The sequence below is a fragment of the Panthera pardus genome, unplaced genomic scaffold, assembly GCF_024362965.1.
Source record: "Panthera pardus isolate Hobbes unplaced genomic scaffold, ASM2436296v1 HiC_scaffold_25, whole genome shotgun sequence".
NCBI classification, from domain to species: Eukaryota; Metazoa; Chordata; class Mammalia; order Carnivora; family Felidae; genus Panthera; species Panthera pardus.
The window spans coordinates 12,945,401-12,963,415 of record NW_026526821.1 but is presented as its reverse complement, the minus strand read 5'-3'; the positions used below and the strand labels follow the sequence as shown (position 1 = coordinate 12,963,415).

At 57.3% G+C, this 18,015-nt stretch overlaps 1 protein-coding gene and 1 long non-coding RNA gene across 2 annotated transcripts in view; one reads left to right on the top strand and one right to left on the bottom strand.

Moving 5' to 3' along the window:
• The first annotated feature begins 712 nt into the window (after nucleotides 1-712).
• On the top strand, nucleotides 713-1,190 carry LOC109272311 (uncharacterized). Its single transcript, XR_002082401.2, has 2 exons — nucleotides 713-810; nucleotides 1,005-1,190. It is a non-coding gene; the product is annotated as an uncharacterized LOC109272311 (long non-coding RNA).
• A 779-nt stretch (nucleotides 1,191-1,969) lies between these two features.
• PREX1 (phosphatidylinositol-3,4,5-trisphosphate dependent Rac exchange factor 1) overlaps nucleotides 1,970-18,015 on the bottom strand; it is a 184,921-nt gene continuing 168,875 nt past the window's right edge. Inside the window, exons 30-40 of the mRNA XM_019458211.2 lie at nucleotides 16,261-16,389; nucleotides 14,536-14,577; nucleotides 13,270-13,490; nucleotides 10,732-10,831; nucleotides 9,055-9,198; nucleotides 8,842-8,956; nucleotides 7,053-7,119; nucleotides 5,570-5,742; nucleotides 4,036-4,138; nucleotides 3,746-3,813; nucleotides 1,970-2,887 (exon numbers count right to left, since the gene is read on the bottom strand). Of these exons, the coding sequence (XP_019313756.2) occupies nucleotides 2,845-2,887; nucleotides 3,746-3,813; nucleotides 4,036-4,138; nucleotides 5,570-5,742; nucleotides 7,053-7,119; nucleotides 8,842-8,956; nucleotides 9,055-9,198; nucleotides 10,732-10,831; nucleotides 13,270-13,490; nucleotides 14,536-14,577; nucleotides 16,261-16,389 (1,205 nt within the window). The 3' untranslated portion in view covers nucleotides 1,970-2,844. The remainder of the gene's footprint in view (nucleotides 2,888-3,745; nucleotides 3,814-4,035; nucleotides 4,139-5,569; nucleotides 5,743-7,052; nucleotides 7,120-8,841; nucleotides 8,957-9,054; nucleotides 9,199-10,731; nucleotides 10,832-13,269; nucleotides 13,491-14,535; nucleotides 14,578-16,260; nucleotides 16,390-18,015) is intronic.

The window sequence follows — 18,015 nt, the reverse complement described above, 5'->3', positions numbered from 1 at the left end:
TCTCTGGGAAAGACCCAGTCTGGGCCTTGAGAGCATAAGCTCTGAAACGGGTTAGCTTGGAAGGAGTAGACGCTAAAAGAGAAGGCACGCTGGTCTGAAATGACAGAACTGGGTGTGGGCATCGTGGTTCAGGGGGTTCGCAAGGGCAGCTGGCTTCAGGGAGGGTACCTTAAGGGAGCCTTTCATAGATGTCAGTGTTTTCCAAAGTGTGGGAAAGGAGGAAAAGGCAGTAAGGAGGGAAGAGGGAACCATAAGAAGGAGCAGAGGGGAAGGGAAGGAAGAAAGGAGGGAGGGAGGGAGGGAGGGAGGGAGGGAGGGAGAGGGAGGCAGGCATAGGACAAGCCTGGGAAACAGGTCTGCAGCTCAAATCCGGCCCAGGGGTTGAGATTTCTCTGGATGGGCAGACGGGAGCCAGGAAGCTTCATAAGGATGGGCAGGGCACGAGCAGGTGCCATGAACCAGTCACAGCCCGAGACCCAGACAGGTCCACGTGTGCATGCGCAGAGTCTGTGCTGGCATCTATTCTGATTGGCCCGTTTGCGGCAGCCTGGATCCCGATTGGCCGAGAACCAGCCTCTGTGTTGCGTGGACCTCCGACCCCACCCCAGATCCCAGATCCCAGATCCCAGATCCCAGATCCCAGATCCCAGATCTGAGACCGCAATGGGCCTCGCAGGCTGCAGCAGAGGGCAGCTCGGTAGCATCCCTCGCGGGAACCCTGACATGACACAGAGAAGGCAAGGAATGCCTGGGAAAATTGCCACATTTTCCACCATCGCAGCGAAATGGAGCTCGGAATGGAAAATAAAGGTGAACTCAATATAAAAACCCCTATTGCCCCGGCACGGCTGAGGCACAGACCTACTATGCACTCTTGGGTAGCCCTCACCACTCTTCCCCTGCAAGAGAAAACATGTATTGTCCCCGTGTTAGAGGAGGAAATGGGTTCAGGGGGTAACGTCACTGTTGCGTGGGGGGGGGGGGGGGGGAGTCTCTGGCTCAAGGACTCCGACAGGATCGATGGGAACCGTCCCCAGTATGGTCTTCAAAGCACGAGCTCATTCCGCCCGCGACGCTGGCCACCCCGCCCTGCCCCTCACCACCAGAGTCAGCCCCAAAGGAACCCTCCACAGATCAAGATCTTTGTATTATAAACTGACTTTTAATAATAATAAAAAAATCTATCATGACTTTAATGAGAAGATCTGTACATTTTAAAGTAAACCAGTGCACAACGCCCTTGCCCTCAGGGGCCCCTCTCCATTTCCCACCAGGGGGCTAAAGCCGGTCTTCATTTGTGTCCCTGCCACCTGGGTCCAGCAACAAGCCCACGTCTTGCCATCTCGGCCACAGTGGCAAGTGATGGAGGGTGGTCCCTGGAGGCCCAGGGGGCCAAGATGCTGGTGGGGCTTCAAGTCTCAGGGGCAGTGGGCAACCCAGACCTGATCTCACCCACCACACAAGGGTGGAGAATAGATATCCCCTCCCTTCTACCTCGGCTGGGGTTTCTCCCTGCTGGCACACACAAGCTAGAGGGGACAAACTGCTGAGGAGGTCCCAGTGTGGGTCCCTGTGCCCAGGAGGCGGGCAGGGTGACTTCCTGTCTCTCTGGCTGGCTGAGAAATCCCAAGTGCCCTGCTCTGAGCTAACATCAAAAAATAATAATAATAATAAGTTACAGAAGCCACCACCCAGCGTTTCCCAGGGGCCCTCCTACCTGCAGGACAGACACCTGTGCGGGACAGCATCTCAAGTGGGTGCTTCAACCCCCTCCCACCCCCAGCCCTGGTCCACCTGCCTCTCAAACCCTCACAGCCAGGCCGAAAGAGAGCAGAGTAATTCAAGCTAATATTGACCGGCTGCTGGAGAATTGAGGTGGGGGGGGGGGGGAGGGGGGGGAAGGGATCCTAGCCAACACCTGTGAGTGATACCTTAAGACCCTAATATTAAAAAAGATGAAATACTGACATTTGTTGGATTTTCAATAATTTAGTTTTCTCTTTTAGTAGAAGTGGGAAAAGTCATCAACACTACCTTATGTTGGTCCCCTGTTAGACAATATACCTTTCTTTGAGATTTAAAATGTCAAATATATAATTACACAACCCAGAAAAAAAAAAAACCTTGACGACACCAACAACATAAAAACCCCAAAACAAACCATAGAGAGTTCACGCCATATAAATACAGTCGGAGCAAATCTCGCGCCCAGGACTGGTGGCTCGAGTTCCAATGGCGGTGATGTCAGAAGCTGGTGTGGCTCTGGAGTATCCTCTTGGTGACAGGTGGTGTGCCCTGTCCCTCTGTCTTTCCTGGCAGAGGCCCGGCTTCTCCCAGTCCACCGAGCAGGTTAGTACAGGGTTAGGGGTGAACTGGCAGCTAAGGTGAGGAGGAGGAGGAGACACCGTGTGCCCGCCTGGAATGTGGACTTAGAAGGAAACCAGGGGGTTTCAAAAGTGCAGGTTGAACCATCCTGAGGGAGCTGGGTGCGCAGGCCTCCAGCTACAGCACCCGTGACATCCCCCCCTCCGTGTCCCGGGGACTTGTGGGCAGGAGCCCAGGTCCTGGCTGCACCCGTCAGTGAGCTCCGTGGGTCCCCGGCACCCCCCTCGGGCTTCGGGCACAAGCGTGGAGAATGTGCCGGCCCAGGGCCGACCGGCCGGCTCATCGGAGAGCGGGGGGCTCCGCTTGTCCACACAGGAGGTGAAGACGCAGGCTGACGGATCCTGGAGCAGGAAGGAGCGTCGCAGCCGGCTCTGCAGAAGGCCGGCGCGGCCCCCTGTGGCTTCCCAAAGCCCAGCTCCGGGGGGGACGCAGCCGAGCACCCGGCACCTGTCTGCACGTTCAGAGGTCTCCGTCCACCGGAGGCTGGCAGAGGCGGTAAAGCCTGGCGGAGACGGGTGAGGAGCCCCATGAGCAATGGCCCGGCCGCCCATTCTTTTTGAGCACGTAATCCGCGCCCAAGGAACACAGCTCGACGGGTATAAAAAGATGCGGGGTGAAAACCCTCCACGCTGCTCGTGCTCCCCCCCCCCCCCCCCGCTGTCTGGCCCCCTCCGGACCGGCAACGAGTTTGCAGACACAGACGCGTCTGCACACGTGTGTTTGGGGGTGAGGATACGTGTGTGCGCGTCCGTGCACACGGCGGGAGCTTTCCCACGCTGGTGGTGGCAAACTAGCCACAGCGCTCCGCCCTTGGGAGTTTTTTCACAGATGGGGGGACCCTCTGCGGCACCACGCGGGCGGCCCCCCGGGTTCCTTCGTGTCTGCACCGCCAAGGGCCTGGGCTTCACCCTCAAGTAAGAGGGAGGCCACTCGTGGGTCAGATCTGCTGTGGGGAGAATGATGGCAGGGGGACCGGACCGGAGGCCGCTGTGGTGACCCAGGCAGGACAGAGAGGCAAGGCAGCACGGTGGTCAGGAGCTCGGCCCCTAGGCCTCCGCTGCCAGGGCGCAGGGTCCCAGCTCCGCCATTTGCTAGCTGTATGACCTCGGACGAGAGACTTAACCTCTCTGTGCCTCAGTTCCCCCAGCTGCCGGCTGGAGAGAATGCTCACAAGGTTGTTGTTTGGTAAAGAAATAAGAACGCTGCCTGCAGTGGTATTTGTCACCCCCCCAAAGTGCGTCCCCATAAACGAGCAGTGGGGCCCCGCATGAACACCATGGGGGCTTCCCGGGGTGAGGCCAGGAGTTCGGCCAAGCCCGGTCCTGGCCTCCCAGAGGGTTTGGGGGGAGCAGCCACTCACCGTGGTGCACCCTGGGGCATCTGATCCTTGACTCGGAGGTTTTTGGCCAGAATCTCCACCCTGGGTCCCTGGGAAGAAAGAAGGAGGCTTGGGACCTGCCTCGACACAGAGTTCAGGGAGGAAGTGTGTGGGTGCAGGTGGGGTGGGGTAAGGGGAGTAACGGGAGGCCCCAGAAGCTGAGATCCGGGGCCCCGCCAGATGGGGAGAAGGTCCAGGTCTGGGGCCCTTCATGCCACCATGCCCTCAGCCCACGAGACCCCGAGAGTCCCTGGAGGGTGGGGCCACCTCACCTGCTTCCGCATGATGTCTGTGGCCTGCATGATGCACTTGGGCAACAGCCCGTGGCTCCGTGCCAAGATGGCCGCCTGCTCCAGGGAGACACTCAGGGTGCTCCTGCAGGGGAGGGGCGGGAGGGGCCGTCGCTGCCGGGCAGGCCTCATGCCCTGCTCTCTTGCCCTGAGAACTGCCCCACGTGCCCCCAGAAAACTGCTGGACTTGCTCCTTCCTCCTCAGGCGTCTTCTCCCTGAGAGGCCCCCCCAACCCCCCCCGTCCCCTCCCCCATCCACCCCCCCAACACCCGCCCGTCTTTCCCCCCGACAGCCAGCACTCCCGCACACAGTAGGCGTTTTCCTGCTTTACTAAGGCGTCAGCTTCCTTTCGCCTGTTTTGTTCTCTGACACTCCCAACGGCCAGCTCAGAAGAGGACCTTGGTGAATAAACACTTGTTGGGGGAAACAACTGAAGTGATTCCCTTAATCGCTTGGCCTCCCAACTTGTCGACAGGACGTATCCGTTCATCTCTCACGTCTGTTCTGAACAAGTCTAGAACGTGGGCACTGCAGCCAGACCCCCTGCACTCAAAGCTCAGCCACATAATCACTCTGTGGCCTTCAGCAGGTAAGCTGCCTTCTCCAGACCGGCTTCCTCAACCGCGAGACAGGGGCAGACCAGTATCGAGGTACTATTGACCTTCGGACCGGGGGACGTGGGGGGCTGTCCTGCCTCTGACCACTAGACGCCAACAGTGCCCTCCTCGCATCGGGACACGGTGCCAGGTGTCCCCTGGGGGGCAAAACCGCCCTCGACTGAGAACCCCTGGAAGAGGCCATATCACACCAGCTTGCTACAAAGAGGAAATGAGTTAATCCATTGACAACGGTGCTGCCCAGTACACAGCAAGCACTCGCGACGAGCATTTATTGAGCACCTGCTGTGTGCCAGGTGCTGCTCAGTGCCAGGCTAGGGCAGAGAAGCGAGACAAGTTCCTGCCCTCACAGAGCCGGCCGACACTGGGGGGGGGTGACTGGGCGTAAACTGGCACATAAGCCAAGCTCCCAGCGTGTGGGATGGTGGTGGGGCTGCTGAGGGGAGGAGGAGGGGAAGGGGGGTGGGGGGGCAGAGGGTGCGGTTTTAAACTGGGAGGTCAGGGAGTGTCTCAGAGAAGGTGACTCCCACCCCTGGGGACAAGGAGCAGGGACAACGGGCAGAAAGTGGGGGAGTGTCCACGAGGCACGGAGGCCAGCTCCGCCCCAGCGAAGACCAGCGCGTTAATGGCGAACGGATGGTCAGGCAGAACCACCCTGCACAGGTGCTCATTCACACCGAGCACAGAGAACCAGAGCAGGGCACCTAGGACCACGCAGCCCTGCAGTCCCGCTGCCCAGACTGAGGCTGAGAGGGAGGGCCAAGGCTGTGGCTGGGCCCAACAGGCAGGAACAGAACCAGGATTCAGCCCCCCGGCCGCCTGCCTCCTCGCTCCCGGAAGCCCGTCCAGCACCCACCCCCACCCCCGGCCCCCCAACTCCAGGGTCACAGCAGCTCACCTCTGCATGCCTGTGCCACACATGGCGATCTGGCAAGCGCCCAGGCGGTAGCAGAGCTCCGAGGAGATGGGGATGAGGCCAGCGCCCAGGCTCCCACTGGCACCAGGTTTAGGGTGGACGAAGGACTTCATGAGGCGGCAGAGCTCATCCAGGGCATTGATGGGGCGTATCAGCTGTGAGGCACACACACACACACACACACACACACACACACACACACACACCCCAGGGCATTGAGAGGAGGCCCCCACCAGCCTTGCTCCCCATCATTTCCCTCTTGCCCGGCTCTGTTATTGGAGCTGTCCTCCCGGCTCACCTCTCCAGGGGTTACAGCCCGTTTAACCTTCCATGACTCCTGCTCAAGGACCATCTGTGGCTCCCCATTGCCCCGCAAGCTGGTATTCAGTGTTTACACTACATTTCCAGCCTAGCCTTCCTACCTAATTCTTTCCACCTGCCCCAGTGTGCCCCTAACTAAGCCGGAAAGAAGTGCCCTCTCCTGTCCTCTCCCAACAGAGCCTTCCTGGGAAGGACCTTCCCTCCATCACCTGCGCAGGCACAAAATGGTGGTTTGCCAGTTCTCTCTGTGTCATCTTAATATTCTGCCAGCCAGACCACGAACTCCCAGAGGGCCGTGCCCACCAACTTCTCCGGGAGCCCCCAGCCTCCAGTCCCGAGGCCAGTACCCCAAAAGTGCCGTCAAATTCGAGGTCTGCCTGCGCCTGGGACGTGGGCAGAAGGCCTGGAGCACACGCCCTCGGAAGGGCAACTGTGACACGTGGGAATGTGGGCCGCACACAGCCAGATCTCTCCATTTCTCAAGAAAAGCTAGAAGCCTCCATTTCACTGGAAAGCTTTTGATTTTGAAGTGCTGGCAATAGGGGCGCCTGGGTGGCTCAATCGGTTAAGCGTCCGACTTCAGCTCAGGTCATGATCTCACGGTTCGTGGGTTCAAGCCCCGTGTTGGGCTCTGGGCTGACAGCTCAGAGAGCCTGGAGCCTGCCTCAGATTCTGTGTCTCCCTGTCTCTCTGCCCCTCCCCTGCTCATGCTCTGTCTCTCTCTCTCTCTCTCTCTCTGTCTCAAAAATAAATAAACATTAAAAAAAAATTTTAAATGCTGGCAACAAATTTCAATCAAACAAAAAGACCACCACACGGCCACATCTGGTGGGGGCGGCTGCTGCAGAGACATGCTTGGGTAAACAAGGGAGAGAAGACAGGCACAGGTGCACCCATGCCAGCAGGGGGAGAAACATCTAAGGAATTCCGAGGTGGGTGGGGAGGAAGCTGGAACTCCTAGAACAGGGAAGGAGTTCTCCCGGGAGGGATATCCCTGGAGGGGGGACTACAGAGGCCTCAGGGGCTTCTCTGCCAGGATTCGTGCTGGGCTGGGACCCCGGGCCCCATCTGCTGCACCTTGACCCTGACAGCAGCCCGCAGCCCGGCCCAAGCTCCGCAGCAGGGTGAGGGAAGGGGGGCACACCTGGTCTATCTTCACCGCCGTCGTGCTGGCATCCGTAGGCAGGTTAGACCGTTCCAGGTAAAATGCCCTGAGAGAGAAAGATGGGGGTGGCGGTGAGGGCGGGGCCCCTACCCTACTGCGGCCGCTGCCCCTCTGTTCCCCCAAAGACTCACACTGGGAGCGCCTTGCACGGTTCTCGCCGTCCGGCCACCTGCTCCTCCAGCAGTGGGGGGTGGGGACAACAGGGGCCTCCTGCATACTCCGCCCCCCCGCCCCCCGACAGGCACTCCTCAAATGCCACCTCTCCCTGCCTGCTGTCACAATCAGCACCCTGCCTCCCTACCGTCTATCCCCTTGTCCTACTGAGTCTCTCCTCTGAGCACTTCTCATCACTTAGCACATTACAGTGCTCTTCGTTTACTGGTATATTGCCCCTCTCGCCCTCTAGAAACAGGGCTCAGCCAAGTTTTTTCTGTGATGGGTCAGAACAGTAAGTGTTTCAGGCTGTGTGGACCAGACTGTCTCCATCAAGATGCTGCTCAGATCTGCTGCTGTAGCCCAGAAGCAGCCACGGACAGTACAGATGCAAAGGAACGCGGCTGTGTGCTAATAAAACTTTATTGACAACGCAGGGCAACTGCTGCTCTAGAATCTGTGCTCCGTGAAGAACAGGATTTGTTTGGCCACTGCTGTCTCCTGAGGAGGCATCCAGAACAGAGCCTGGCCCACAAAAGCTCTCGATTAACACGTGCTGAATAAAGGAAGGGATGGATATGGGAATGCTCTTGGAGGCAATGTTTCAAATATTCAACAAATGGGGGCGCCTGGGTGGCTCAGTCGTTGGCGTGTCCAACTTGGGCTCAGGTCATGATCTCACAGTTAAGTGGGTTTGAGTCCCGAGTCAGGCTCTGTGCTGACAGCTCGGAGCCTAGAGCCTGCTTCAGATTCTGTGTCTCCCTCTCTCTCTGTCCCTCCTGTGCTTGCACACGCACTCTTTCTCTCTCTCTCAAAAATAAACATTACAAAATATATATATATATATATATATATATTCAACAAACGGCACAAGACGGACTGATGGCATTGACCAATCCAAAGAGACACCAGTTGTAATAATACAGCTGGATGTTTTCCCTGAACAAGCAAACGAAAGCGTCACTCTCCCATCTCCAGATGGTGAAGCTGGGCCCCGAGACAGTAAATCCCGATCTCCTGATTTTCAATCTACCTTCTCCACAGGGGAAGAAGGTGAGGCAGAATTAGGAAGGAGCCGGGCCGGAGGGGTGGTGGTGAGAGCTGCCTCCCTGGGCCGGAAGCTTCCTTCTGGCAGATGTGGCCCCTGCTCTCCTCTTCTCTCTGGGGGTTTCTTTTGAGCAGGACCAAGGCCCTGGGGCTCACCCTCCTTCCTCCCAGACTCAAGAAGGCCAGGACCCCTGTTCCAACTCCCACCCCACACAGAACGGAATACACAGCTCCTCTCAATTGGAAGAATCTGCTTTGAAGGGAAACAGACCCAGTTCAAAGCTCAGCTCAGCCACTGTCTACCAGTGCAACCTTGAGCAAGCTGGGTATGCTCTCGGGGCCTCAGTCTCCTCATCTGTGAAGTGGCTAGAGTGGCCTCCTGTGACTTCTGGGAGAATCTGCACAGCCCGTGTACACAGAGGGCCTAGCAGACAGCAGGTGCTTAAGAAAGGGTGTTTTGTGCGCTCCCACACTGGGGACCCGCCCGGTGCCTTACGTGCTAATGCCTGCCCTGCCACGGCAGTGCCCAGACTCCTGTCCCCAGCACGCAGCCCAGGCAGATACCTACCTGAGCTTACGGTAATACTGCTGAACCTTCTCCAGGGACTGGGCGTTGATCTCCTGCTGCAAATCTTCCACAGCCTGGCTGCCTGGAGGGGGTGGCCCCTCCACATTCTCCAGAGCTATGAAGGAAAAAGCAGAAGAGCAGGTGGCCGGGTCCCGGCGTGCTCAGAGGCCTCGGCTCCCCCCGCCGGGCCCCACCCGGCACCCCACAACTCACCCTTCGTGAACAGCACGGTGTGCAGCCTCAGGCTGCCTCCGCCCTCCAAGCGGGAGGGCAGCTTGGAGAAATGGTAGCTGTCGAGGAAGAAGACGACCTTCAGCGCCTGCCGGCTGCCCTCGATGTGGTGGAAGACGTTGGTGTCTGTGGGAGGGCACAGTGGGACAGGGCGGCTCACTCCCTGGGCCTGGGGGGAGCCCCGCTCTACTTTCGCCGGGCAGAATGGCGTCCCTGCACGTCCCCACTCTTACCACCTCCACGGAGTAGCCTCGGAATCTCCTGGCTCCCACCTTCAGGGAGGCATCCTGGGACCTCCCTGCCTGCCGGCCCTAGAGCACTGGTCAGCCCTCCCTGCCCTCCCTCCAGCGCTGGCCTCGGACAGCCCCGCCCTCCCGCACACAGGAGAGGAGCCTCTTTCTGCCTCCTTCCGCAGGTCCTGGTTTCCACCGCTTCGTTCTTAGACCTGGCGCGGGTTCTGCCCCCCTGGGGAGCGGCCAGGCCCCCGGAGCTTCACCGCACTCCTTGTACCCCTGACCTGGGAGCCCAGGGCCTCTACCTGGCAAGACCTACCCTCGAACAGGACCTGCATCTTATTTACACCCATAAGGAAGAGTTTATGGCAGGAGTGGCAAAATTATGGCATTCACACCCCATCCTGCAAAAATCACTAACCAGTCAACAGTTGCCCCTGAGCCCAACTCTGCCTGTGGACAGGCAGCCACTGCCAGTCAATTCCAGTTGGTACCTCAGAAGACACTTGCTGTCCATCTAGACTCCGGTCTGTGCATTTTGAACAGGATGACATCAGCCCCAAGGAGGTGGAAATTGATTCATGGATGGATGGATGGATGGATGGATGGATGGATGGATGGATGGGTGTGTGGACAAATAGATGGATGGGTGGGTGGGTAGATGGGTGGATTGGGTAGATGGATGGATGGATTGGATGAATGGGTGGATGGATGGGCTGGCTGGCTGGTTGGGTGTGTGAGTGGACAGACAGATGGGAGGATGGGATGGATGGATGGATATGGGTGAATGGATGGATTGGGTGGATGGATGCATGGATTCATCGATGGGTGAATGGATGGATCCACGGATGGGTGGTGGATGGGATGGATGGAAGGATGGATGGATAGGATTGATGGATGGGGGGATGGGATGGATGGATGGGTGGATATGGATGGACAGATGGATAAATTGAATTGATGGATGGGTAAACAGATAAATGGGTGAATGGATTGGATGGATGGATGGATGGATGGATGGATGGATGGATGGATGGGTGGATGGATGGATGGATGGATGTGCAGGTGAAAGAGTAGGTGGGAAGGAGGGAGGGAGAAAGTCAGGGAAAAAATTATGGTATAAACCCTTACGAAATCTTAAGAAGTCTTCACTCCAAAGAAGTATCTCTAGGGCAGAATTTTAATAAGAATTGGGTATTGGCTGTTATTCCGAGAACTGTTGGAGATGACTGGGTTTATACAAAACGAAACCCCTCTTTCCATACATGCCCCAAGGTTCGGCTTTGGGACTCATGTTGGGAGCAAGAGGTTTGAAAGTCCAGATCCGGTTTAACCTTGGGCAGCTGCCCTGGTAGCAGGGTGGCCCCAGAGCAGTCACCTCCATCCCAGAACCCCAACTCTCATAGTAGGGACGTTATGAATCACTCACTGGCCACGTAGTTCTCATCCATCTGTTTAAAGGAAAAGGTGACATTGTCCAGCTCTGACAGGGTCACCCAGATGTCCTCCAGCATGGTCCGTTCCTCCTTCTGTAGAAGGGAGACAGGGTGGAGGGGTCTCAGATGCCACCCCTATCCTGAGATTTCACTTCGAGATTCTGTGATTCAACTCTAGTCAACACACCAGGCTGCGTGCCTACCAGGCACAGGGTCCTGCGCTGGGCTGTCCAGGGCTGGACGTGAAATTGCGTTTGCTCTAGGCTTATCCTGTACCTCCCGTGGTCAGAACCCATCTACGTTCTAATGTGCACCGATCCATCTTAGCCATTTCAAGCGTAACACGCCCAACAAAAGTCCCCATTTTCCTGCCCACCTTCCTCCAACAGGCCCACTTTGGCGAAGCACACCAGCATTGGCCCAGGGGACCAAGCCCCCAACCTTTAAGGACTTCTCAACATCTCTCTCCCCTCACCCTACACAGATCACCAAGCCCCCACCAGCTCAGCCACCAGAACACTCTGCTGGCCCACCCACCGCCCCCCACCCCCCCAATGCCCCCAGTACAAGGACAACACCAACCTCTTTGCAGGTCTCCTTCTGCCACCCTCGCCCCCCAGCACAGGGCATGGATAACCTGGAGAGGCGGGGAGAGCCTCTGAACCCTCTCTCTACTCCCCGAATAGTCCCAAGCCCTACAGACGTGGCCAGCCTGATCTCCCAAACCATACCCAGCCTGCTCAGAGCCTTGGCACATGCTGTTCCCTCTGCCCAGAACACTTCCTCAGACCACCCAGCCCACCACTGTCTCGGTACCCAGGTCTCGGCTCAAACATCCCCTCCCTAGAGAAGCTGGCTCTGACCCCTGAACCCAAAGAAACCCAGTCGCTTCCACAACTTCTGTAGAACTCTCCTCCTTTCCATCTCCCTTCAGTTAGCTTCAGACCCGCAGTACCCAGCCCAGAGCCTGGCACATCATGGTGACTGATGAATTAATGCACTGGGCCCCATGTCCTCATCTGAGAAGAGGAAAGTGAGGGCTGGCTGTCCCAGCTGCCTTTCGGTCCCGCCAGGGGTGCTTTCGGGAACCAAATGTGAGTAGATCTCAGGCCAGGCAGACATTTGCATGCAACACTGGCCAGCAGAGGGCGCGCCTTGGCCACACTTTCCAGCCCAGCCTGGGACAATGCCCAGAGCTGGGCTCAGAGCTGCAGAGGTGGGGGGGGGAGGGGGTGGGGAGCTCAGCCGAGGGCACATGGCGAGGAGAAGCAAACAGCACAGAGCAAGTGCCACTGCGGGCCGCATTGCTGGGGGTGTCAACTCCGGACACCGGCACCCCCAAAGGCTGAGAACTTGGCTCTGCCTCCTTGGGGCTGATTCCGAGCCCTGGCAGTGGACAGACAGGGGAGTCAGGGACAAAAGGGAAGATGCAAAGAAAGCAGGGTGCCCTAGGGGTTAACCGGGCTCAGAGTCAGACTCCCAGAGTTCAAACCTGACTCCCTGGACCTCGGCGTTCTCATCCTTGAGATGCGGATGGTAAAGGCCCCACCTCAGGGCTACCGCAAGGATTAAAGGAGATGCTGTCTGCACCAGGAGATCTCACCCGACTGTTCCAAAAGCAGGCTCTCCGACCTCCCCGTTTCCATTCTTGCCCTTCCATAGTCTCATCCCCACCCAGCAGCATGGGCGATTCATTAAGCGTAGACGTCAGACCCGGGTCCGTCCTCTGCTCAAAACCCTCCCGGGGCTCACAGCCACCCAGGAACAGCCAAAGCCCCTACCACAGCCTGGAAGACCCTGCACAGTCTGTCGCAGTTAATTCTCAGGACCCCCCTCCCCCACCCTCCCCCGGTTCCCTCTGCTCCAGCCATACTGGGCACCCTGTTCCTCAGACACTGCACGCAAGCTCTTGCCTCAGGGCCTTTGCACCTCCTGTTCTTCGCTGCCTGGAAGCTTCCTCCCCATATCCTCATGGCTCACTCCCCCGCCTCCTTCGATTCTTAGTCAGAGGTCACTTTGTCAGTGAGGGCTTCACTGGCCACCTTCCTGCCCCCTTCCGTGTTTTTCTCCTTAGCCTTTATCATCACACGCAGAGGTGGCGCTGCTGACATTTAGGGCCAGGTTATCTGTTGGGGAGGGGCATCCTAAGCACTGTAGAAGGTTTAGCATCATCCCCAAGCCCGGACGCCGGAAGTACCCACCTCTTCCCTCAGTTCTGACAACCTAAAATACCTCCAGACGTCACCAAGTGTCTCCCAGGAGGTACACTTGCCCTGGTTAATTGAGGACCACTGGTCCCTATCGTTCATCTCACTTAGTTACGTCTGCCCCTCCCCCACCAGGATTTAAGATTCTCGACTACAAGGGCACGGTTTTGTTCGCTGCTGGATGCCCAGCGCCCGTAACGGTGGCACACAGTAGGGGCCCAATGAGTGCCGAACGCACGGCGAGGTGCGCGAGAGCCCGGGGCAGCAAGCGAGAGCTCTCCTGTACCAAGTTCCGGAAGGCGCCGCCTCGCCCCCCTCACTCACCACGGCAGCCGGCGACAGCAGGGACTGGCAGTGCAGCAGGACTCCGGTGGCCGCCACCTGCTCCAGCCACTTGCGGCTGGCGTCCCGGCTGCTCTCCTCGTACTCGCCGTTGTTGTTGTAGCGGTAGCTGAGGGCCGCCAGCAGCTGCTCAGAGAAGGTGCACACGGCGGCCACCAGGGCCTGGCAGAAGACGGCGTCCCTGCGCAGCTGCAAATCCGTGTCTGGGGAGAGGGCAGGGCAGGGGCCCCGCTGGGCTGGGCGCTCCCGGGCCATCAGCAGGCTCCCGTCCCAAGGCCCGGGGGCCCAGAACCGACCCCCCCGCCAGCGCCCCCCTCGGGGCCCAGCCTGCCAGAAGTTAATTAATCCCGGCAAAAAACGCCAACGTCACAGAACCCAGTTCTCTGAAGAGCAGGCCAACTGGCCAAAAAACTCAATTAGCTCAATGATCCATCCACCTGTCTCTTCAAAAAAAAAAAAAAAAACACAACTTTTTCTTAAGGCTTTCCCAAAACCCTTACCCCGCGTGTTGGGGATTTCTCTGCCCTGAGAACGACAGTGACACCAAGCATTGCCACCAAGAGCCATGTTTCAAGAAAGGCAGTTGAGCATGTTCTCTGTTTCTGAGCAGAACGCCTTCTTCCTTCCCCCCGCCCCCCACCCTGCCCCCGCTCTGGACATGGTTGGCAGAACTGGCCAGTTTTGATCAACCAGTTGTGCGGGATCCCAAACTTCTGGAAAAGACCCTTTTTGATCACTGGCTTCTGCCAACTGGGTTTCAGTGACCAATTTTTACCTAGACCCCATTGTAGCTGCCCTTTGGCTGAGACTTTCTGGAAAGAAGGGAGGGACAGAGAACACCTCCAACCGGTCCGCCCCCCCAACCAGCCCCCTCCTCCTCCCCACTGTCTGCCGGGTAGGGACTCCCAGGCTGGGGCTGAGGGCGCTACGGACAAGGAGCCTCCCTACTCATCACCCTCCATCCCATGTCCTCATCCAGATCCATCCAGGCCCGGGATATGGCCAGAGACAGGGCTCCCGGCTCCAGGGCCCTGAGGCTTGTCGCCTGGGCGCAAGAAGACGTGAGGTCTCCGTGGTTCTGAGAGGCGCTAGGGGCCACGAAGTTGCTTTTCCCCCGTGCAGGCCCTGACGACCATGGGAAAGCCAACACGGGCCGGCAGAAGAGGCCTCCCTGCGCCAAGGGCAAGATCACTCCTGCCAGGACGGCCTCTCCCGGACACGCAGACGTCGCCCCTCCAAAGCCCTCACCTGTGCACTTCAGCAAGGCCAGGAGCAGCTGGTTTTTCCCATCTGGAAGGAGAGGGCAGAGCAAGGACGGGCTGAGAGGAGTCGGCAGAAGGGCCCTCCCCACAGCCCCGGTGCTCGGACTCTCTGCGGTAAAGCCCTGGGTGCTAAAGAAGCTTGTGTCGAATGGATTCCAGAAACCCCAGACACCCAGGGGACGGAACCCCAACCGGCAGCTGCACCTGTCTACACGTGCCCACCAGAAAGAGGCCGAAACCAGCCCCTCCAACTTGTGGGCCCAGCCCAGGAGCCTGGGACACGCACATGGGCACACAACTCACATGTGTGCCTACACACAGGTGCCTCCTTGGCCACTTAGGCACATTTAGGGCCCTGCACGTGCCCGGACAAAGCTCAGGCCTTCCAGAGACAGAAATAACGTCATCCTCTCTTTCCTTCAGAAAGAGGCTCTCAGGCCCAGAGGGGGCTTACAAGAAAAACCAGAAAGGCCTTCAGAGTTGGCCTCTTAAGATCCCTTCTGTCCTGGGGCACCCGGGTGGCTCAGTCAGTGAAGCGTCCGACTCGGTTTCGGCTCAGGTCACGATCTCACAGTTTTGTGAGTTCAAGTCCCACGTCTACACTAGCAGCTCAGAGCCTGCTTGGGATTCTCTCTCTCTCCCCCTCTCGCTCTGCCCCTCCCCCACTCATGAGGTCTCTGTCTCTCTCAAAATAAGTAAATAAAAACGTTAAAAAAAAAAAAAAGAAGAAGAAGAAAGGTACTTTCTGTCCTGGAGAGGCCCAGGGCACCTGGCTGGTGTGGTGAGAACAGCAGCAGCCACAGAGACATTCATCCCCTGGGGACTCACCGTGCACCTTATCTGTAGTGACACTTAATTCTCAAGACAACACGTGAGGGAGGAGGCACCATGAGCCCATTTTACATGTGAAGGCACTGAGGCACAGAGAAGTCTAAGACTGTGCCGAGACCACAGAGCCCCGAGTGGAGAGCTGGGATTCGGCCATCCCGCTCCAGTGTCCACGCTGCTAACCGATTACAGTTGGGAAAACAGGCCAGCTCGGGGCCAACGCCAACTTCCAACTCAGAGGCTGCTGTTCCTGGGGGTGGTGGCCCTGAGGCCTAACACCTCCCGCCGTCCTGGGGTCCCTCCAATCCAGGAGGCCCAGGCTGAAACGCTGCCGAGGGCCAGAGAGGTGAGGTCCGACGCGTGAGGCAGACACCAGGCCGCAGGGAGTGTGGTGAATGACCCCCTGCGCCCCTCATCTCTAGCCGTGCGTGACTGTGGGACTGCAGGCCTTGACTGCCAGATCTTCTGATGGTGCAAGAGGGAATTCTAGACTTTCATGTGAGATCTCAGATTATGAATGCTGGCAGTAAATTCACATTTTTTAACGCTGTAGCATCTAAACCTACCTGTGGGCCCCTAGCTTGTGACCTCAATAACAAATAAAAGGAAGCCACGCTTTTGGAGGCCGAGAAGAAAACCAGTTCAGCCTTCTCGGCCTCCTAACTGTGCAAGGAAGCCTGGGGCACCCAGGACCCGCAGCTCCCGGGTCAAGTGCGCACGAGGCCCAGTGCCAGGATACTCAGCCGAGAAAGGGGCACCCACTCTTCTCGTTCCCCTGGGCATGGACAGACATGGGACACGGAGACCGACTCACTCCTGACCTTTCTGCGTTCACCACGTTCACAACTGAAGGCCACAAAACAACTTTCCCCACCCAACCAACCTTCCACATATCTCTGAATGTTGTCCACCAGGGTCTTGATGGAGTTGGGGAGGTTCCAGGGGTCCTCCTGGATGCTGATCTGGATCAAGCTCCGGCCGCGAATTGTACACTCTTCTTTCTGTTTGAACTCTGGGGCACGAAAGGGACAGAGGTAGCATTGAAGAACGATGGCACAAAGGCCTCCGTCCCGTCACCAGATTCCAAAGCTCAGAATCCTAAGTCAAGGATGCCGGCAGGACCCTTGGGAATTAACTGGTCCACGGAAGGCAAATCCATGGTGAGTGTGCTACGATTCATAGTGAGTGCTGCACTCGTGGCAGACATCACTAATCCACCTCAGCACTTCTTCCTGCTCATCTGAGCCTGCAGCTCCTCACAGCTGTCACCAATCCAATACAGACATTACAAATCGATCACTGCATCCTTTTCTCCCAAGCCTGGACATAGACACAGAACAATTCTCAGGTACAGGCTCCTTGCAGCCACAGCCAGTCGAGCTGGCACACGAGTTATAACCTGGTCTACCCTTTTCCATACAGAGAGAGGGAAGCCCTCACAGACTGACTTGCCTGGAGTCCCACAGCTGGGTAACGACAGAGATGGGATTTGAACCCGGCCCCAGCAGGGCTATTCAAAGGCCGGGCCTCTGTCCCTTGGCCTCTTCCCTGCTATGAAGTCTCAGATTTCTTGAGATCTTAGTGGTTTCTCTCAATGTGACATTTCTGCTTTTTGAGGCTCATCCCCTGGGAGAGGTGATCATGAGGCAGAAGGAGGGGCAGGGGAGCTAGGGCACTGCCTCACCGCTTCCTACTCTTACTTAGGAGCAACGTCTGCTTCTTTTCCTATGTCCTGCACTCAACCAGGAGCTCCTTCAGGTCAGGGGCACTGTCACATTCATCTCAGGGTCTCGAGCATCCAACGCAAGGTCTGGCACAAGCTGGTTCTTGGGAATTAGCTAGTGGACGCATGGATGGATGGATGGATGGATGGATGGATGGATGGTGAGTAGGGGAGCGGACATGTAGATGAGTGGCTGGCTGGCTAGACAAACGAATGGACAGTGGGTGGGTGGGTATATAGACGAGTGGGTAAGTAGGTACAGAGATGGATGGGTAGGTGAGTAAACAGGAGGAGAGGCTGATGTGAGGACATAAATGTCGAGTCCTTTTCTCTCAATCGTTTCAAGAATAAACTGCCAATTTGGTGCTGGTAAATCCTCACCACTCCTTCAACTCACCGACCCCTCTCACGGAAGAACAAAGAGCTGTGGGCAGGCCTCAGTGACTAATGACAGTTTAATCACATTTTTGGTTGGTGCTTCCATTGGGTTTAGCATTATGGTAATCACTACTTTATGGCATGTTATACTGGTTTTCCACACATAGAGTTTAGGTAAGTTCCTTAAAAATTAAATTAAAAAAAATTTTTTTTTAATGTTTTTATTTATTTTTGAGACAGAGAGAGACAGGGCATGAGCAGGGGAGGGGCAGAGAGAGAGGGAGACACGGAATCCGAAGCAGGCTCCAGGCTCTGAGCTGTCAGCACAGAGCCCGACGCGGGGCTCGAACTCATGGACTGTGAGATCATGACCTGAGCCGAAGTCGGACGCTTAACTGACTGAGCCACCCAGGTGCCCCCAAAATTAAATTTTTAAAAGGGAAATACTTGGGATGCCTGGGTGGCTCAGTAGGTTAAGCACCCGACTCATGATTCCGGCTCAGGTCATGATCTCAGGGTTCGTGAGTTCGAACCCAC